Source organism: Haliotis rubra, unplaced genomic scaffold, assembly GCF_003918875.1.
Source record: "Haliotis rubra isolate DU_JTF1 unplaced genomic scaffold, ASM391887v1 Scf1272, whole genome shotgun sequence".
NCBI classification, from domain to species: domain Eukaryota; kingdom Metazoa; phylum Mollusca; class Gastropoda; order Lepetellida; family Haliotidae; genus Haliotis; species Haliotis rubra.
Genome location: NW_025765195.1, coordinates 38893 through 61927, shown reverse-complemented (window position 1 = coordinate 61927; position 23035 = coordinate 38893). Strand labels below are relative to the sequence as shown.

At 44.5% G+C, this 23035-nt stretch overlaps 1 protein-coding gene across 1 annotated transcript in view; it reads right to left on the bottom strand.

The window, feature by feature from the left end:
* LOC124266695 (coiled-coil domain-containing protein 177-like) overlaps positions 1–23035 on the bottom strand; it is a 48413-nt gene that overhangs the window by 5258 nt on the left and 20120 nt on the right. The window contains exons 9-10 of the mRNA XM_046701489.1: positions 20763–20882; positions 4805–4858 (exon numbers count right to left, since the gene is read on the bottom strand). Of these exons, the coding sequence (XP_046557445.1) occupies positions 4805–4858; positions 20763–20882 (174 nt within the window). The remainder of the gene's footprint in view (positions 1–4804; positions 4859–20762; positions 20883–23035) is intronic.

Below are 23035 nucleotides of genomic sequence, written 5' to 3'. Positions count from 1 at the left end.
TTAAGGGCTTTAGCATTGCAGAAAGAGCTGAGCGGGAGAAAAATAATGTGGTTCAGGGACTGTGAGACAGGCTTCATAGAGGAGCAGCAAGGGTCACCCAAACCAGCATAACAACATTTTCTCTTGTGGTGAAATTTGCCCTGTTATTACTGATTCAGAAAACCCAAGCCGACAGTCTATGAAATGATATTTTACCCCTAGATATCTATGGATCCTTTTGGCTATGATTTAGATGGACATATCAATCGTAAGTAGATTTCTTTACATCACTTGCTGGGTTTACTCATGACAAAGCTGTGGAACACATTGAATATATCAGTTCATATAGAGATCAGCAAGCAACAAATGTACATAGGCAGATCCCCAACCCCCATCTTTCTCAGATAGCTGTATCCGCCTCTGTAATATATTGCACCAAAATAGAAAATAAACTAAGGTGTTTCCCGTCAGTGACACGATATCAGGAAGACGACTGACTTCACTTTGAGTACTGGTCTATTGTGTACGAACAGGACACGGACATTAGGACAAAGCACCATCTTCCGCACAGAGGCTACCTCGAGCATTGTTCTTGTGTCAGTTTCATCCTGGTTTGAAAACAGACCGTCAGCCTGTATTACACTTCCGTGAAAGATATAGATCCTGCCGCAACTGACACAAAACATAACATAGTAGCCCTGGTACCCGTCTTATCATACACTCACTGTAGTGCTGTGACAAGTTTAACGATTACGTGGAAGATAACATATATAGATATTACCTCCTGGTCGCCACTAACACATAACTTCTGCCCTTTCTTTAGTAGCCCTGGTACCCGTCTTATCATACACTCACTGTAGTACTGTGACAAGTTTAAAGGAAACAATTACGTGGAAGATAACATATATAGATATTACATCCTGGTCGCCACTAACACATAACTTCTGCCCTTTCTTTAGAAGCCCTGGTACCTGTCTTATCATACACTCACTGTAGTACTGTGACAAGTTTAACGATTACGTGGAAGATAACATAAAAAGATATAACATCCTGGTCGCCACTAACACATAACTTCTGCCCTTTCTTTAGTAGCCCTGGTACCCGCATTATCATACACTCACTGTAGTGCTGTGACAAGTTGGCTTTACCCTTAGTAAAGAAACGTTTCAAGTTCTGAATAATTACATCTGCTTTCACATGGTACAGATGACCTTGGCCTTCCCCATCTTTGATCGGTTCTGACTGTTAATGATGTCATCCGTAGACTTATCAAAAACAATCTCTATCTGCTGGACATCATCCAAGCTTCACCAGAACATGTCTGTGTCTCTTGAAGATATCCTGTTCATGTTGATTGATAATAATAATAATAATAATAATAATATTAATACTAATAATATGCATAATTTGTAGAGCACAGTGATCAGAGATGCATATTGTGATAGAAGAGATTGCGCTGGCTCATAAAGAATGACAAGCTCCTTGAGATATGATGGAACAGTTGTTATCCAAGGCCTTGTACATGTACATCAAGATCTGGTACTGACACCGGAGGTGAAATGGCAACCAATGCAAGATCTCCAGGATCGGTGTAATATGGTCACGTTTCCGTGTGCGAGTAATGAGTCACGCTGTGGAATGGGCCCCAGTTCTTCTACCTGACTTGGAGCACTGGGGCATTTTAAAGGACAGAACTCGCTTGAGGGGCACTTCCTTTTTTCATTCACTGCAAGTACTCTAAGTTACATCGCCTCTCCATTGATGATTACATCATGTATATACACATTCTGATTCATATACAGTCAAATCCCGATGAGTCGAATCGCTGGGGACCAAGTAAAAGATTCGGCTTATCGATGTATTCGAGACATAGGTATGTCTATGAGGGTAGAAAAAAAAGATGATTCAATATTGAACAATTCGGCAATCGATAGATATACTTATACATGCCGCCATCTTGAATCTTATTAACACAAAAAGATGAACTCACTTCTGGAAAAAGTCTGACATTAATGTTTGTTTCTGTGAATTTCCCTTACATTTATCCACAAATTCACGGACGCTTGCCAAGTGGGAAAAATGTCCGTTGTTTGTACCTGGAACCGACTCGGGAAATTCCTCCAGTCCTTCACAGAACTTTATCGTGTCCGATACGGATGGTGGTGGTTTGACGGGAAGGGGGTGTCTCGTCTTCATCATCAGACGAGTCGTCGTTGTGACAGGTGCTAATTCTTCCGTTTCCGTAAATTCACTAATCTGCCTTTTGAACTCACCCGACAATAGCGGAAAGGTGCGAGCCGCGCTGGTTTGTTAATTGGATCAGTTACATGTAGTTGGATCACCAATTAACTTCTCATTGACTGACCACGGCTTATGTATACAAGATTACTATTGTTTGAATCTCAAGGGACCAAATTTCCATTTCGAGTCATCGTGTGTATTTATGAGACAAATTCGTGTTACCGGGAAATCAAATGATGACAAAAATAGCAGGGAATGGTCGGGACCGACAGGTACTTCGTGTTATGCATAATATTCGAGACACCGGCATTCGACTCATCGGGATTTGACTGTATATATATAAGAAATGGAGGTAGACGGAACTATATTTCTTTTCTAAGATGCCAAATATAATACTTTCTAAGGTTAATTATGATTAATCTAAGGCAGAAAAACGTGTCGGTGATGTAAATTAACAATCCTCGCTTAGGGCTAACTGACGTGCTATTTTATTGACGTGTCTGTCCTCCTACGTTAAGACGCACGTTACCAGATAAACAAATGCAGGGTTTTACACAGACTTTGAAAAAAGAAAGTCATGGTGACACACAGTATTTATTTTGGGGAGTCGTTTTCAATGTTTGGGAGTCATGAAAATTTTAGTGTAATATTTATTTATTGCAAAGATTTGTTGTTTTGTGTTGTATTGCCATTTCAATGTTACCCGGTAGTTAATAAATAGTATATTATTCACAGTTCAAATCAGTCATAACAAAATCCAGTATACTGAACAAATAGTCATGCTTGTGATTTATTCACCATAGCATAGTTATTAACATGAATTGAAAGAAATATCTAAATTAATGAAGACCTCACAAAAACCATCATTGTTTGCTTATCAAATTGATTTTATTGAACTGAATTCTGAGAGTCACTCATAAACTTGCGTCAAGCCTGACTCGTATGATAATATTTTGAGAGTCTTTTACAAAGTTGTTGCATCGAATATGCAGGAATCATGCGTCATATAAAACCCTGAAATGATCAACCATTTGATGACGGTATACATTCAGGTAACGTATCTTCTCTAAATTATCTTAATGACATCTGTAATGAACGTAAACCATATGGGGAAATATGAACGTCTCATTTCTACTATCAATGTAAGCTTAGATCAGTGCATCCACACATTTATAAAAGTAATGTTTCCACCAGTGATGTTAGCAAAGTGAAGCAACCGAAAACCATGAAAATGGGGTGCTTCGGAGTAGTTTATTGTAGGAGGCTGTACGAGGCGACGACAATTGTCATGCATCGTGACGTTGGCTACCAAGGGTATGTTTGATAACAATGGGGCAGATGAGAATGGGGTAGTGACGTCAATAGTGTGACGTCATGTAAAAAGTGTACTTCATCACCTATTAAAGTACTGTCGGCGCCTCTGATCTTTAAGCAAAGCATCGTAGAAATATATAGAAAAAGGTGAATGATGATAACACCATTTGATATTTCCGACCAGAACATTACAATATTTGGTGTTTCCTAAAATATGGATGCTTTATCCTTCATTTTTCTGCAGCAGATGCCAGGAAGTTGCTTGATTAAAAATAATAATAACAATAAGTCATCTTCTATAGCGCACAATCTCCAAACACCAAGTGATTGCTTGTGGTGATTAATCAGATCTGATTCTTATTACCCCGGATAACCCAAGCTGCCTGTTAGGCGCTAGAAGATTATAGTCACATGACTTTATCCAACCGGGTACCCATTTTCTGCTGGGTGAACAGAGGCAATTTTGAACAAACTCACTTGCCTAAGGTGAGACCATATGTATCACATGTGCTTCGTTGTGGGGCAGGACTGAAATAAGACGTTTTATACTATTTGCCCTGTAGAGTTTAGACATCTAGTTTGGGGTGGGGTGGGGGGATGCGATGCGATGCGATGCGAGGTGAAACTGGGTTTAACGACATGCTTGAGAATATTTCGCTCATATGACGACATGCATGCGTGTGTATGTGTTTGTGCGGCTGCTTGTACTAGCCCAGACTTAAGCTGGTTTTATAGTGCTAGCCCACCGAGATACCATGCCGCAGTGAAGCATGAATACCCCACGCAGACACATTATACTGATTCCGAGCCAACCAGTCTTTGTTGTACCCATTAATGCCGAGCGCCAGGCAGGGACCAACAAGTACCATATTTTAACGTTTATTGGTATGACGCGGTCGGGGATCGAACCTGCGACCTTCTGCTCTCCGGGCGGACGGTCTAACCACTTCACCACGGAAGCGGTCTGACCACATTAGAAAGCGTGGGTATGCTGGTTTGTGTATCTCAACAACTAAGCCACTTATTTGGCCTAAGCTGCTCCACTAATGACTTAGATAATTCATCTTCTTTGATAGGCATTTTCGAAGCTGAGGCAATGAAGAATGAAGATAGTTTTATGGATATACAACTTCTTTATTCTGTGAAAGGCACTGTGATAGTGATCACTTGCCTGACAACAACTTCAGAATCGAAACGTCGCCTTTCACCGAATACAGAAGTTGTATATTCATAAAATTATCATTATTATTAGATAAAGCAGTTAACATACCTGCATGCTCTTCCTCAGTGTTTCTCTCTCTCGCTTCTCAAATAACTGCTGCTCCTGCAAGAAATGTTTCATCTCAATTCACTATGGATCTTTTACAAGCATTTGTAAGCTAACACCCATGAGGATCAGAGGCTGTATTTATCAAACAACTTAAACAATTAAAACAAGAAGACAAAGTCATCAATATCCCCAGCAATGGCAAAATACTCTTCATGAATATGTCTACTAGTTATGAATATGTCAAATGTTTTGGTGCGTATATGGCAAAGTGGAAGGAGAATATTGTGAGGTTTTACAGTTCTGCTTCGGAAAAGAACACTACCACTAAATTCAGTCGAAGTCGAACTTGTTGCCCTGGAAACCACAGAAAATAAAATTCACACACTGGTGTATCCCCCAAAAGGCACATCTATGGATCATTGTGAACATGTGTACCAAGTTTGATAAAGCTGGCATGTATAGTTTGGGAGATCAGCTCCGGACAAGATGACACCCTCATAGTCACAGCCTAAGTCATGTTTCCATGGAAACCGCAAAAAATAACTTCATATCTGGGTCTAACCCCCAAAGGCACATCAAGGGATCATGGTTGACATGTGTACCAAGTTTGGTTAAGCTATTACCAATAGTTTATGAGATATGTTTCGGACAACGAGTCAAGGATGCACGAACGGACCTCGTTTCTATATCCCCAGCAACTTCGTTGTTGCAGAGGATAAAAAACTTAAGTACATTAAATACTTAGTTTTCTTGGGCTTTTTTTCACTAAAGTTTTGAGGTAACCAAAAATCATTGCAGGAATAAGAATTTTCTAACCATCCCCAAATTAGCCAACTATTATGACTGTCAACAGCCGTACAGCCAAGAATGGTTGTCCACTTGGTTCTGTCTAGTAAAGTTCTGTTTGGCGGTTGCGTAGTTTGGAACCAGAACTGGTTCTTGAATACATGTATATACTTGTCACCGGAAATCTGATACAGGAAGTAAGCTTGGCCCCGTCTCAAATATAGCAAGTTGGCGCGCACAAGTTGGAGCCGGGAACCAGCTTAGTACCAGAAGTAGTGCCTCGCAAGACTTACAAACCCTATAGAGTTGAGTGACAAAGGCCACCATCTTTGGCTATGTACTGACTAGTGTTGGGTACATGACTGATGCTATGTACTGACTAGTGTTGGGTACATAACTGATGCTATGTACTGACTAGTGTTGGGTACTGACTAGTGTTGGGTACATGACTGATGCTATGTACTGACTAGTGTTGGGTACATAACTGATGCTATGTACTGACTAGTGTTGGGTACATAACTGATGCTATGTACTAACTAGTGTTGGGTACATGACTGATGCTATGTACAGACTAGTGTTGGGTACATGACTGATGCTATGTACTGACTAGTGTTGGGTACATAACTGATGCTATGTACTAACTAGTGTTGGGTACATGACTGATGCTACGTACTGACTAGTGTTGGGTACATGACTGATGCTACGTACTGACTAGTGTTGGGTACATGACTGATGCTACGTACTGACTAGTGTTGGGTACATGACTGATGCTACGTACAGACTAGTGTTGGGTACATGACTGATGCTATGTACTGACTAGTGTTGGGTACATAACTGATGCTATGTTCTGACTAGTGTTGGGTACATGACTGATGCTACGTACAGACTAGTGTTGGGTACATGACTGATGCTATGTACTGACTAGTGTTGGGTACATAACTGATGCTATGTACTAACTAGTGTTGGGTACATGACTGATGCTACGTACTGACTAGTGTTGGGTACATGACTGATGCTACGTACTGACTAGTGTTGGGTACATGACTGATGCTACGTACAGACTAGTGTTGGGTACATGACTGATGCTATGTACTGACTAGTGTTGGGTACATAACTGATGCTATGTTCTGACTAGTGTTGGGTACATGACTGATGCTACGTACAGACTAGTGTTGGGTACATGACTGATGCTATGTACTGACTAGTGTTGGGTACATGACTGATGCTACGTACAGACTAGTGTTGGGTACATGACTGATGCTATGTTCTGACTAGTGTTGGGTACATGACTGATGCTATGTTCTGACTAGTGTTGGGTACATGACTGATGCTATGTTCTGACTAGTGTTGGGTACATAACTGATGCTATGTACTGACTAGTGTTGGGTACATAACTGATGCTATGTACTGACTAGTGTTGGGTACATGACTGATGCTATGTTCTGACTAGTGTTGGGTACATAACTGATGCTATGTACTGACTAGTGTTGGGTACATGACTGATGCTACGTACAGACTAGTGTTGGGTACATGACTGATGCTACGTACTGACTAGTGTTGGGTACATGACTGATGCTATGTTCTGACTAGTGTTGGGTACATGACTGATGCTATGTTCTGACTAGTGTTGGGTACATAACTGATGCTATGTACTGACTAGTGTTGGGTACATGACTGATGCTATGTACTGACTAGTGTTGGGTACATAACTGATGCTATGTACTGACTAGTGTTGGGTACATGACTGATGCTATGTACTGACTAGTGTTGGGTACATGACTGAAGCTATGTACTGACTAGTGTTGGGTACATGACTGATGCTATGTACTGACTAGTGTTGGGTACATGACTGATGCTATGTACTGACTAGTGTTGGGTACATGACTGAAGCTATGTACTGACTAGTGTTGGGTACATAACTGATGCTATGTACTGACTAGTGTTGGGTACATAACTGATGCTATGTACTGACTAGTGTTGGGTACATAACTGATGCTATGTACTGACTAGTGTTGGGTACATAACTGATGCTATGTACTGACTAGTGTTGGGTACATAACTGATGCTATGTACTGACTAGTGTTGGGTACATAACTGATGCTATGTACTGACTAGTGTTGGGTACATGACTGATGCTATGTACTGACTAGTGTTGGGTACATAACTGATGCTATGTACTGACTAGTGTTGGGTACATAACTGATGCTATGTACTGACTAGTGTTGGGTACATAACTGATGCTATGTACTGACTAGTGTTGGGTACATGACTGATGCTATGTACTAACTAGTGTTGGGTACATAACTGATGCTATGTGCTGACTAGTGTTGGGTACATAACTGATGCTATGTACTGACTAGTGTTGGGTACATAACTGATGCTATGTACTGACTAGTGTTGGGTACATAACTGATGCTATGTACTGACTAGTGTTGGGTACATATCTGATGCTATGTACTGACTAGTGTTGGGTACATAACTGATGCTATGTACTGACTAGTGTTGGGTACATAACTGATGCTATGTACTGACTAGTGTTGGGTACATAACTGATGCTATGTACTGACTAGTGTTGGGTACATGACTGATGTTTGTTCACAACCACCTACCAATCATCAAAAAAAAATTGGTTAGCGTAATTTTTACTATTTGCTTGTTCAGAATGTTATTGAAGATAAACATAAAGAAAATATGTGGTTCTCTTTTTCTTTGTTTTTATTTAGAAAATGCACAAAAGGCATTTGCACCTTCACATCCAACTTAAAATGATGCGCCTTGTTACCTGACACTGATGATTAAAAGAAATAAATCTCCAGTCATGACTTGTCAATGACTGAAGTGAGTTCTCTAAGAAATAAACATGTTGTCCAGCTCTGACAACTTCTAACTTCTAAGATATGTTTCAAACATGAAAACAGTTGACTGACTGACTGAGTTTAGTTTTATGACACTTTTAGCAATATTCCAGCAATATCAGGGCGTGGGAGACCAGAAATGGGCTGCACACATTGTACCCATTTGGGGAATCGAACCCAGGTCTTTGGCATGACGAGCGAACGGTTTACTACTACGCCACCCCACAGCCCCATTATATTACTGATTAAAAGTTTTACCAATAGTTATCTTTACTAATATACATAAGGCCAGACCAATTTTATTTCTTGTTTTACAGATTTTTGTTCAGAAAACAAAAGGCAGGAGGAAAAAAAATATAAAATAAAAATCACCAGTCAAAGTAATATTCCTTTTAAAAACTAAAACTATTTTACTTTTGCCAATTTATTAAGTGTATATGGGGCAAAAAAATAAAACAATCTAAAAAGATTTTCTTGCACATTTACAATTTTGGCCAAAAAGTTCTTGAAAAAATACGACCGGCGAATCTGTAAAACAAGAAATACAATTGGTCTGGCTTAAACTAGTAAAGTAAGTTTGACACATACACACATATAACTTCAGGAAAATCTGTAATGCAGAATTTAATCCCAACCCTATTTTGTTGCTTAGTAATGTTGGTTTGAACATTCTGTGAGTTGAACTACAAAGATTAGTAGGTAGACAAGCTGGTGGTGCTTATGATGTGTAAATTTGATAATACAGAAAAAGCCCCAAACCTTCTATAAATATTGCTCATGCTAATAAGCTTTCCAAAATCATTTGTGTTTGATTATTAGAAAACAGGACCAATTGCTTGGTCATTTGGTCACTAAGACTAATCTTTGATTATTTCAGCTAATTGGGACTGCACAGTGTTGTGTTTGCGGGAATAGTGCGTTCATTTTTCAATAAAATTTCTTACAGCGCCCCTTTTTTCTAAAGATTAAACTCGTGATTAAGCTTAGTTTATGCCATCATTGGAGAGCATTAGCTCTGGCATAATCAGATTCATTGTTGCATATCCTGTCAGATTTGCAGTGAATACTATTTATCAGCGGTTTACTCCCAAAAGTTAGACGTCCCAAAAGTCTGACAAATCAATCAGACGTGACTGTGATTACAACCTTGTATTACCCACTCATATAATGAACCTGCCCCATACACTAACGAGATGGTTTTCACATTTGTACAGATATACTTTGATCAGAATACATGTACTAATGTTGACTGGCTTACTCATCAATCACTGGGTTCTCGAAATGTGTTTTGGCAATGTTCACAATATGTTGTTGAGTTTCCTTTAACCTATTTTATGTTTATGCTAGAAAAACAATGCTAGGAAGGAAGTAACTCCTTTCCTGGCATTGTTTTTCCAGCATAAACAATATAAAATATACACAGAAGTACAGGGTGTATGGACATTGGTTAACATTCAATTATAACTGGCAAATAATAGGAAAACATTATCCACTCTACCAAATTCAACACTATCTACACAAAATCAACCTTCATCCAAACGGCAAATGTATCACTTGCCAAATTCCTGAAACAATAGCCCACACTATCTTTAACTGTCGAAATATAATAAACAAAGAACCCCATTTACCAATGCTTTAAAACAGTACCTCAATAATGATAACTCTTCTGATCTCAACATTCTAACAAAGCCCAAATTAATTAAAACAATCACTAAATATCTTATTTATACAAAATTATATCAAACAATCTTGAAACAAAAACAATAATACAAAAATTCCACTTTTTACCATTTTAAAAATTGTTATAAATATGTATATATGTTCTTTTAAATAACTCATTTTTAACCTCAATGTTCATCATTATTCACTTAATAATCTCTTTTTTAAACTCTTGGTTGTGCATTTGGATGTAAATAAAGTATGTCATTGTGTTTGGATTAGTATGTTTGGAGTAGTCCATTAATTAACGAAAGGTAACAGTGTGGTAAACCTCAGTGCAACCAACCATAACCTTTGTTGTTTTAGCGCGTCTAAATTTTAGGAGGTCACCGATCAGCCAATGAAATAATTTGTAATATATTTAGCTTGCGCATAGTCGTCAAGCATGGCAGAGAGCAGGCCGGCCAAACGGCAGATGCGATTAACGTGTAGGGGCCCTTGGGCCCATATTTTCCAAAACCAAGAAACAACACTGACTGCATCACTAGTACTCACCCTCATCTGTAGCTGCTTGTTTAGACTCTCCTCCCACTGTCTACTGGACTCAACACTGCATCACTAGTACTCACCCTCATCTGTAGCTGCTTGTTTAGGCTCTCTTCCCACTCTCTACTGGACTCAACACTGACTGCATCACTAGTACTCACCCTCATCTGTAGCTGCTTGTTTAGGCTCTCCTCCCACTCTCTACTGGACTCAACACTGACTGCATCACTAGTACTCACCCTCATCTGTAGCTGCTTGTTTAGGCTCTCCTCCCACTGTCTACTGGACTCAACACTGACTGCATCACTAGTACTCACCCTCATCTGTAGCTGCTTGTTTAGGCTCTCCTCCCACTGTCTACTGGACTCAACACTGACTGCATCACTAGTACTCACCCTCATCTGTAGCTGCTTGTTTAGGCTCTCCTCCCACTCTCTACTGGACTCAACACTGACTGCATCACTAGTACTCACCCTCATCTGTAGCTGCTTGTTTAGGCTCTCCTCCCACTCTCTACTGGACTCAACACTGACTGCATCACTAGTACTCACCCTCATCTGTAGCTGCTTGTTTAGGCTCTCCTCCCACTCTCTACTGGACTCAACACTGACTGCATCACTAGTACTCACCCTCATCTGTAGCTGCTTGTTTAGGCTCTCCTCCCACTGTCTACTGGACTCAACACTGACTGCATCACTAGTACTCACCCTCATCTGTAGCTGCTTGTTTAGGCTCTCCTCCCACTGTCTACTGGACTCAACACTGACTGCATCACTAGTACTCACCCTCATCTGTAGCTGCTTGTTTAGGCTCTCCTCCCACTCTCTACTGGACTCAACACTGCATCACTAGTACTCACCCTCATCTGTAGCTGCTTGTTTAGACTCTCCTCCCACTGTCTACTGGACTCAACACTGACTGCATCACTAGTACTCACCCTCATCTGTAGCTGCTTGTTTAGGCTCTCCTCCCACTGTCTACTGGACTCAACACTGACTGCATCACTAGTACTCACCCTCATCTGTAGCTGCTTGTTTAGGCTCTCCTCCCACTCTCTACTGGACTCAACACTGACTGCATCACTAGTACTCACCCTCATCTGTAGCTGCTTGTTTAGGCTCTCCTCCCACTCTCTACTGGACTCAACACTGACTGCATCACTAGTACTCACCCTCATCTGTAGCTGCTTGTTTAGGCTCTCCTCCCACTGTCTACTGGACTCAACACTGACTGCATCACTAGTACTCACCCTCATCTGTAGCTGCTTGTTTAGGCTCTCCTCCCACTGTCTACTGGACTCAACACTGACTGCATCACTAGTACTCACCCCTCATCTGTAGCTGCTTGTTTAGGCTCTCCTCCCACTGTCTACTGGACTCAACACTGACTGCATCACTAGTACTCACCCTCATCTGTAGCTGCTTGTTTAGGCTCTCCTCCCACTCTCTACTGGACTCAACACTGACTGCATCACTAGTACTCACCCCTCATCTGTAGCTGCTTGTTTAGGCTCTCCTCCCACTGTCTACTGGACTCAACACTGACTGCATCACTAGTACTCGACCTCATCTGTAGCTGCTTGTTTAGGCTCTCCTCCCACTGTCTACTGGACTCAACACTGACTGCATCACTAGTACTCACCCTCATCTGTAGCTGCTTGTTTAGGCTCTCCTCCCACTCTCTACTGGACTCAACACTGACTGCATCACTAGTACTCACCCTCATCTGTAGCTGCTTGTTTAGGCTCTCCTCCCACTGTCTACTGGACTCAACACTGACTGCATCACTAGTACTCACCCTCATCTGTAGCTGCTTGTTTAGGCTCTCCTCCCACTGTCTACTGGACTCAACACTGACTGCATCACTAGTACTCACCCTCATCTGTAGCTGCTTGTTTAGGCTCTCCTCCCACTGTCTACTGGACTCAACACTGACTGCATCACTAGTACTCACCCTCATCTGTAGCTGCTTGTTTAGGCTCTCCTCCCACTGTCTACTGGACTCAACACTGACTGCATCACTAGTACTCACCCTCATCTGTAGCTGCTTGTTTAGGCTCTCCTCCCACTGTCTACTGGACTCAACACTGACTGCATCACTAGTACTCACCCTCATCTGTAGCTGCTTGTTTAGGCTCTCCTCCACTGTCTACTGGACTCAACACTGACTGCATCACTAGTACTCACCCTCATCTGTAGCTGCTTGTTTAGGCTCTCCTCCCACTCTCTACTGGACTCAACACTGACTGCATCACTAGTACTCACCCTCATCTGTAGCTGCTTGTTTAGGCTCTCCTCCCACTGTCTACTGGACTCAACACTGACTGCATCACTAGTACTCACCCCTCATCTGTAGCTGCTTGTTTAGGCTCTCCTCCCACTGTCTACTGGACTCAACACTGACTGCATCACTAGTACTCACCCTCATCTGTAGCTGCTTGTTTAGGCTCTCCTCCCACTGTCTACTGGACTCAACACTGACTGCATCACTAGTACTCACCTCATCTGTAGCTGCTTGTTTTTGGCTCTCCTCCCACTGTCTACTGGACTCAACACTGACTGCATCACTTCAGTACTCACCCTCATCTGTAGCTGCTTGTTTAGGCTCTCCTCCCACTGTCTACTGGACTCAACACTGACTGCATCACTAGTACTCACCCTCATCTGTAGCTGCTTGTTTAGGCTCTCCCCCCACTGTCTACTGGACTCAACACTGACTGCATCACTAGTACTCACCCTCATCTGTAGCTGCTTGTTTAGGCTCTCCTCCCACTGTCTACTGGACTCAACACTGACTGCATCACTAGTACTCACCCCTCATCTGTAGCTGCTTGTTTAGGCTCTCCTCCCACTGTCTACTGGACTCAACACTGACTGCATCACTAGTACTCACCCTCATCTGTAGCTGCTTGTTTAGGCTCTCCTCCCACTGTCTACTGGACTCAACACTGACTGCATCACTAGTACTCACCCTCATCTGTAGCTGCTTGTTTAGGCTCTCCTCCCACTGTCTACTGGACTCAACACTGACTGCATCACTAGTACTCACCCTCATCTGTAGCTGCTTGTTTAGGCTCTCCTCCCACTGTCTACTGGACTCAACACTGACTGCATCACTAGTACTCACCCTCATCTGTAGCTGCTTGTTTAGGCTCTCCTCCCACTCTCTACTGGACTCAACACTGACTGCATCACTAGTACTCACCCTCATCTGTAGCTGCTTGTTTAGGCTCTCCTCCCACTGTCTACTGGACTCAACACTGACTGCATCACTAGTACTCACCCTCATCTGTAGCTGCTTGTTTAGGCTCTCCTCCCACTGTCTACTGGACTCAACACTGACTGCATCACTAGTACTCACCCTCATCTGTAGCTGCTTGTTTAGGCTCTCCTCCCACTGTCTACTGGACTCAACACTGACTGCATCACTAGTACTCACCCTCATCTGTAGCTGCTTGTTTAGGCTCTCCTCCCACTCTCTACTGGACTCAACACTGACTGCATCACTAGTACTCACCCTCATCTGTAGCTGCTTGTTTAGGCTCTCCTCCCACTCTCTACTGGACTCAACACTGACTGCATCACTAGTACTCACCCTCATCTGTAGCTGCTTGTTTAGGCTCTCCTCCCACTGTCTACTGGACTCAACACTGACTGCATCACTAGTACTCACCCTCATCTGTAGCTGCTTGTTTAGGCTCTCCTCCCACTCTCTACTGGACTCAACACTGACTGCATCACTAGTACTCACCCTCATCTGTAGCTGCTTGTTTAGGCTCTCCTCCTCCCACTGCCTACTGGACTCAACACTGACTGCATCACTAGTACTCACCCTCATCTGTAGCTGCTTGTTTAGGCTCTCCTCCCACTGTCTACTGGACTCAACACTGACTGCATCACTAGTACTCACCCTCATCTGTAGCTGCTTGTTTAGGCTCTCCTCCCACTGTCTACTGGACTCAACACTGACTGCATCACTAGTACTCACCCTCATCTGTAGCTGCTTGTTTAGGCTCTCCTCCCACTGTCTACTGGACTCAACACTGACTGCATCACTAGTACTCACCCTCATCTGTAGCTGCTTGTTTAGGCTCTCCTCCCACTCTCTACTGGACTCAACACTGACTGCATCACTAGTACTCACCCTCATCTGTAGCTGCTTGTTTAGGCTCTCCTCCCACTGTCTACTGGACTCAACACTGACTGCATCACTAGTACTCACCCTCATCTGTAGCTGCTTGTTTAGGCTCTCCTCCCACTCTCTACTGGACTCAACACTGACTGCATCACTAGTACTCACCCTCATCTGTAGCTGCTTGTTTAGGCTCTCCTCCCCACTGTCTACTGGACTCAACACTGACTGCATCACTAGTACTCACCCTCATCTGTAGCTGCTTGTTTAGGCTCTCCTCCCACTGTCTACTGGACTCAACACTGACTGCATCACTAGTACTCACCCTCATCTGTAGCTGCTTGTTTAGGCTCTCCTCCCACTGTCTACTGGACTCAACACTGACTGCATCACTAGTACTCACCCTCATCTGTAGCTGCTTGTTTAGGCTCTCCTCCCACTGTCTACTGGACTCAACACTGACTGCATCACTAGTACTCACCCTCATCTGTAGCTGCTTGTTTAGGCTCTCCTCCCACTGTCTCTACTGGACTCAACACTGACTGCATCACTAGTACTCACCCCTCATCTGTAGCTGCTTGTTTAGGCTCTCTCTCCCACTGTCTACTGGACTCAACACTGACTGCATCACTAGTACTCACCCTCATCTGTAGCTGCTTGTTTAGGCTCTCCTCCCACTGTCTACTGGACTCAACACTGACTGCATCACTAGTACTCACCCTCATCTGTAGCTGCTTGTTTAGGCTCTCCTCCCACTGTCTACTGGACTCAACACTGACTGCATCACTAGTACTCACCCTCATCTGTAGCTGCTTGTTTAGGCTCTCCTCCCACTGTCTACTGGACTCAACACTGACTGCATCACTAGTACTCACCCTCATCTGTAGCTGCTTGTTTAGGCTCTCCTCCCACTGTCTACTGGACTCAACACTGACTGCATCACTAGTACTCACCCTCATCTGTAGCTGCTTGTTTAGGCTCTCCTCCCACTGTCTACTGGACTCAACACTGACTGCATCACTAGTACTCACCCTCATCTGTAGCTGCTTGTTTAGGCTCTCCTCCCACTCTCTACTGGACTCAACACTGACTGCATCACTAGTACTCACCCTCATCTGTAGCTGCTTGTTTAGGCTCTCCTCCCACTGTCTACTGGACTCAACACTGACTGCATCACTAGTACTCACCCTCATCTGTAGCTGCTTGTTTAGGGCTCTCCTCCCACTGTCTACTGACTCAACACTGACTGCATCACTAGTACTCACCCTCATCTGTAGCTGCTTGTTTTAGGCTCTCCTCCCACTGTCTACTGGACTCCAACACTGACTCATCACTCTAGTACCTCACCCTCATCTGTAGCTGCTTGTTCTAGGGACTCTCCTCCCACTGCTCACTGGACTCAACACTGACTGCATCACTAGTACTCACCCTCATCTGTAGCTGCTTGTTTAGGCTCTCCTCCCACTGTCTACTGGACTCAACACTGACTGCATCACTAGTACTCACCTCATCTGTAGCTGCTTGTTTAGGCTCTCCTCCCACTGTCTACTGGACTCAACACTGACTGCATCACTAGTACTCACCCTCATCTGTAGCTGCTTGTTTAGGCTCTCTCTCCCTCCCACTGTCTACTGGACTCCAACACTGACTGCATCACTAGTACTCACCCTCATCTGTAGCTGCTTGTTTAGGCCTTCTCCTACCACTGGGGACTCAACACTGACTGCATCACTAGTACTCACCCTCATCTGTAGCTGCTTGTTTAGGCTCTCTCCTCCCTACTGGACTCACTGGACTCAACACTGACTGCATCACTAGTACTCACCCTCATCTGTAGCTGCTTGTTTAGGGCTCTCCTCCCACTGTCTACTGACTCCAACACTGACTGCATCACTAGTACTCACCCTCATCTGTAGCTGCTTGTTTAGGCTCTCCTCCCACTGTCTACTGGACTCAACACTGACTGCATCACTAGTACTCACCCTCATCTGTAGCTGCTTGTTTAGGCTCTCCTCCCACTGTCTACTGGACTCAACACTGACTGCATCACTAGTACTCACCCTCATCTGTAGCTGCTTGTTTAGGCTCTCCTCCCACTGTCTACTGGACTCAACACTGACTGCATCACTAGTACTCACCCTCATCTGTAGCTGCTTGTTTAGGCTCTCTCCTCCCACTGTCTACTGGACTCAACACTGACTGCATCACTAGTACTCACCCTCATCTGTAGCTGCTTGTTTAGGCTCTCCTCCCACTGTCTACTGGACTCAACACTGACTGCATCACTAGTACTCACCCTCATCTGTAGCTGCTTGTTTAGGCTCTCCTCCCACTCTCTACTGGGACTCAACACTGACTGTACATCACTAGTACTCACCCTCATCTGTAGCTGCTTGTTTAGGCTCTCCCACTCTCTACTGGACTCAACACTGACTGCATCACTAGTACTCACCCTCATCTGTAGCTGCTTGTTTAGGCTCTCTCCTCCCACTCTCTACTGGACTCAACACTGACTGCATCACTAGTACTCACCCTCATCTGTAGCTGCTTGTTTAGGCTCTCCTCCCACTGTCTCTACTGGACTCCTCAACTGACTGCATCACTAGTACTCACCCTCATCTGTAGCTGCTTGTTTAGGCTCTCTCCCACTGTCTACTGGACTCAACACTGACTGCATCACTAGTACTCACCCTCATCTGTAGCTGCTTGTTTAGGCTCTCCTCCCACTCTCTACTGGACTCAACACTGACTGCATCACTAGTACTCACCCTCATCTGTAGCTGCTTTGTTTAGGCTCTCCTCCCACTGTCTACTGGACTCAACACTGACTGCATCACTAGTACTCACCTCATCTGTAGCTGCTTGTTTAGGCTCTCCTCCCACTCTCTACTGGACTCAACACTGACTGCATCACTAGTACTCACCCTCATCTGTAGCTGCTTGTTTAGGCTCTCCTCCCACTGTCTACTGGACTCAACACTGACTGCATCACTAGTACTCACCCCTCATCTGTAGCTGCTTGTTTAGGCTCTCCTCCCACTGTCTACTGGACTCAACACTGACTGCATCACTAGTACTCACCCTCATCTGTAGCTGCTTGTTTAGGCTCTCCTCCCACTCTCTACTGGACTCAACACTGACTGCATCACTAGTACTCACCCTCATCTGTAGCTGCTTGTTTAGGCTCTCCTCCCACTCTCTACTGGACTCAACACTGACTGCATCACTAGTACTCACCCTCATCTGTAGCTGCTTGTTTAGGCTCTCCTCCCACTGTCTACTGGACTCAACACTGACTGCATCACTAGTACTCACCCTCATCTGTAGCTGCTTGTTTAGGCTCTCCTCCCACTGTCTACTGGACTCAACACTGACTGCATCACTAGTACTCACCCTCATCTGTAGCTGCTTGTTTAGGCTCTCCTCCCACTGTCTACTGGACTCAACACTGACTGCATCACTAGTACTCACCCTCATCTGTAGCTGCTTGTTTAGGCTCTCTCTCCCACTCTCTACTGGACTCAACACTGACTGCATCACTAGTACTCACCCTCATCTGTAGCTGCTTGTTTAGGCTCCTCTCCCACTGTCTACTGGACTCAACACTGACTGCATCACTAGTACTCACCCTCATCTGTAGCTGCTTGTTTAGACTCTCCTCCCACTGTCTACTGGACTCAACACTGACTGCATCACTAGTACTCACCCTCATCTGTAGCTGCTTGTTTAGGCTCTCCTCCCACTGTCTACTGGACTCAACACTGACTGCATCACTAGTACTCACCCTCATCTGTAGCTGCTTGTTTAGGCTCTCCTCCCACTCTCTACTGGACTCAACACTGACTGCATCACTAGTACTCACCCTCATCTGTAGCTGCTTGTTTAGGGCTCTCCTCCCACCTCTACTGGACTCAACACTGACTGCATCACTAGTACTCACCCCTCATCTGTAGCTGCTTGTTTAGGCTCTCCTCCCACTGTCTACTGGACTCAACACTGACTGCATCACTAGTACTCACCCTCATCTGTAGCTGCTTGTTTAGGCTCTCCTCCCACTGTCTACTGGACTCAACACTGACTGCATCACTAGTACTCACCCTCATCTGTAGCTGCTTGTTTAGGCTCTCCTCCCACTGTCTACTGGACTCAACACTGACTGCATCACTAGTACTCACCCTCATCTGTAGCTGCTTGTTTAGGCTCTCCTCCCACTGTCTACTGGACTCAACACTGACTGCATCACTAGTACTCACCCTCATCTGTAGCTGCTTGTTTAGACTCTCCTCCCACTGTCTACTGGACTCAACACTGACTGCATCACTAGTACTCACCCTCATCTGTAGCTGCTTGTTTAGGCTCTCCTCCCACTCTCTACTGGACTCAACACTGACTGCATCACTAGTACTCACCCTCATCTGTAGCTGCTTGTTTAGACTCTCCTCCCACTCTCTACTGGACTCAACACTGACTGCATCACTAGTACTCACCCTCATCTGTAGCTGCTTGTTTAGGCTCTCCTCCCACTCTCTACTGGACTCAACACTGACTGCATCACTAGTACTCACCCTTCATCTGTAGCTGCTTGTTTAGACTCTCCTCCCACTGTCTACTGGACTCAACACTGACTGCATCACTAGTACTCACCCTCATCTGTAGCTGCTTGTTTAGGCTCTCCTCCCACTCTCTACTGGACTCAACACTGACTGCATCACTAGTACTCACCCTCATCTGTAGCTGCTTGTTTAGGCTCTCCTCCCACTGTCTACTGGACTCAACACTGACTGCATCACTAGTACTCACCCTCATCTGTAGCTGCTTGTTTAGGCTCTCCTCCCACTGTCTACTGGACTCAACACTGACTGCATCACTAGTACTCACCCTCATCTGTAGCTGCTTGTTTAGGCTCTCCTCCCACTGTCTACTGGACTCAACACTGACTGCATCACTAGTACTCACCCTCATCTGTAGCTGCTTGTTTAGACTCTCCTACCACTGTCTACTGGACTCAACACTGACTGCAACACTAGTACTCACCCTCATCTGTAGCTGCTTGTTTAGGCTCTCCTCCCACTCTCTACTGGACTCAACACTGACTGCATCACTAGTACTCACCCTCATCTGTAGCTGCTTGTTTAGGCTCTCCTCCCACTCTCTACTGGACTCAACACTGACTGCATCACTAGTACTCACCCTCATCTGTAGCTGCTTGTTTAGACTCTCCTCCCACTGTCTACTGGACTCAACACTGACTGCATCACTAGTACTCACCCCCTCATCTGTAGCTGCTTGTTTAGGCTCTCCTCCCACTGTCTACTGGACTCAACACTGACTGCATCACTAGTACTCACCCTCATCTGTAGCTGCTTGTTTAGGCTCTCCTCCCACTGTCTACTGGACTCAACACTGACTGCATCACTAATACTCACCCTCATCTGTAGCTGCTTGTTTAGGCTCTCCTCCCACTCTCTACTGGACTCAACACTGACTGCATCACTAGTACTCACCCTCATCTGTAGCTGCTTGTTTAGGCTCTCCTCCCACTGTCTACTGGACTCAACACTGACTGCATCACTAGTACTCACCCTCATCTGTAGCTGCTTGTTTAGACTCTCCTCCCACTGTCTACTGGACTCAACACTGACTGCATCACTAGTACTCACCCTCAACTGTATCATCTGTAGCTGCTTGTTTAGGCTCTCCTCCCACTGTCTACTGGACTCAACACTGACTGCATCACTAGTACTCACCCTCATCTGTAGCTGCTTGTTTAGACTCTCCTCCCACTGTCTACTGGACTCAACACTGACTGCATCACTAGTACTCACCCTCATCTGTAGCTGCTTGTTTAGGCTCTCCTCCCACTGTCTACTGGACTCAACACTGACTGCATCACTAGTACTCACCCTCATCTGTAGCTGCTTGTTTAGGCTCTCCTCCCACTGTCTACTGGACTCAACACTGACTGCATCACTAGTACTCACCCTCATCTGTAGCTGCTTGTTTAGGCTCTCCTCCCACTGTCTACTGGACCCAAGGAAGGACACCTCCTTCCCCTGTCGCAGTTCTTCCTCTGACTTCCACTTCCTCTGGTCCGCTGCTTGCTGAAATACCATCAGTGAGTGAGTGAGTGAGTATGGTTTTAGCTGCTTTTAGCACCATTCCAGCAATATCACAGCGGAGGATGTCAGAAATTGGCTTCACAAATTATACCCATGTGGAATCGAACCCGGGTCTTCAGTGTGACCACTATGCTTCCCCACTGCCCTAAGAAATACCATCAACACTAGCATCACAGACCATTATTATTATTATGTTTTACAGATTAAAGATTGTATGCAGCAGAGAGGGTTCGGGTGATCCTGGCACAGTCAGGCTGGTAGGGCTCATCATCAGCTCAGGGCCCTTGCCCCCTCTACACGCAGCCCAGACAGCGAATGGGACTTCTCCCAGGAAACGCTGCCTAGTCGAACCCACCAAGAACTTTCCAGAGAATATGAAGGCTCCCCAACACTGCAGCCTTCTGCATTACCCAACACTGCAGCCTTCTGCATTACCCAGAGTGTCAGAAGGGCTGTACTCCCGGTGGAGAACCCGGGCACTCTCTTGATCTGCGCCAAGAGATCAGGAGGTACCAAACCAAGGGCACTGAGAACATTATTATTATTATTATTATTATAGGATATTTATATAGCGCACATATCCACACAACTAGTGCTTGCTCAATGCACTGGTATTTTCCCCTCAATCATTGGATGTCAATCTCAACGGCACATCGTATTATCAACCTCAAGTCCCTTGTGAGTATGCAACTCTTGCTGCCTCTAGGCGCACTGAGTTTATTGTGACTTTCTCATCCTAACGAGGTACCCATTCACAGCTGGGTGGACTGGGACACATAGTCACAGTACTTTGTCCAAGTTTACTGCACGTTGCTGTACCCGCAACTAGGTGTTTGCACGTATTCATGTGGCCACCATCTGGTCATATACCAATGGATTCGTGGGTTCTTTTAAGTGCACAGGGTTGTGCACTAGAGATTGTGACAACACTGAAAGAGTTGTCACACAATGTCACGCAATGTTGACTCCAATGTTTTTACACCCGGTCACAGGTGGGTTCGATCCCGACACCTCAACCTTGCTGGATCACTAGCCTGGCGCTTTAGCCAGCACAACCACCGTGCCTACTTCCTGAGAATTACTTTAGCATTAATTTCAAAGGACTTCAGTGTTAGTATAAACATACTACTGGCATAAAGTAACTGTGCATTATATGAATTTATGCCATTTTTAATGCAAAAAGATAATATCATGATTTGTGGTGTTTTCCTTAATCACCGTTTTAACTGTTGACAAGATAATATCGAAATCTGTATGATTTGACACTAGGCATAATGACACACCCTTGAAGAGATTTGTCAAAAGTCAGTCACAAATTCGTATCATGTGTGCCCACCATTTTCGTTGATGCAGGCTTGACAACGATGACACATAGACAACACTAAGCGACTGAAGAAAGCTTGGGGAATGTTGTTCCATGTCTGAAGCAATGCTTGTCCTAATTCAGCTAGCATCAATGGCTGATTTCGGGGCTTGACATAAATGTCGATCCATTTCATCCCACACATGCTTGATAGGGGACATGTCCAGAGAAACAGCTGGCCAGGGCAGTACCGGAATGTTCTGCTGTCTCAGAACATCTGTCACAACACGAGCAGCATGTAGACAGGCATCATCTTACTGAAGCGTGAAGTTACATCTTTGCCCTTAAATGAACAGGTGCACATGAGACCCAACAATCCCATCCCTTTATCGTAGACCTGTCAGATTGCCATTGATAATGACAAGTTGAGTCTGACTATGAGATGTGATGACTCCCAGTATCATAACGCTGCTGCCACCAAACTGTCCAATGTTGAACAAAGTACGCGTCAGCATACCATTCATCTCTCTTTTCTACACCCTTGTCCTGCCATCTGAGCTCTCCAGATGAAATCTCGACTCGTCAGTGAACAAAACACCATCCCAGTCTTGTCTCCTGTTCCGTGGATGCTGTCTCCATCAGACAAGACGTGCCTGTAAGTGGTGTTGGAGCATATTTGGATGTAGCCCAGGCTGTCGGGGACAGAGGTTGTGCTCTATCAGTCAGTTCCATACACGTAACAGTCCTGTAATCCAGGAATGGTCAGAGCAGTCAAACTGGTAGTCTGGAAATTATTCCTTAGATAGGTCAGCCAAATGTGGATGTCTTGCAG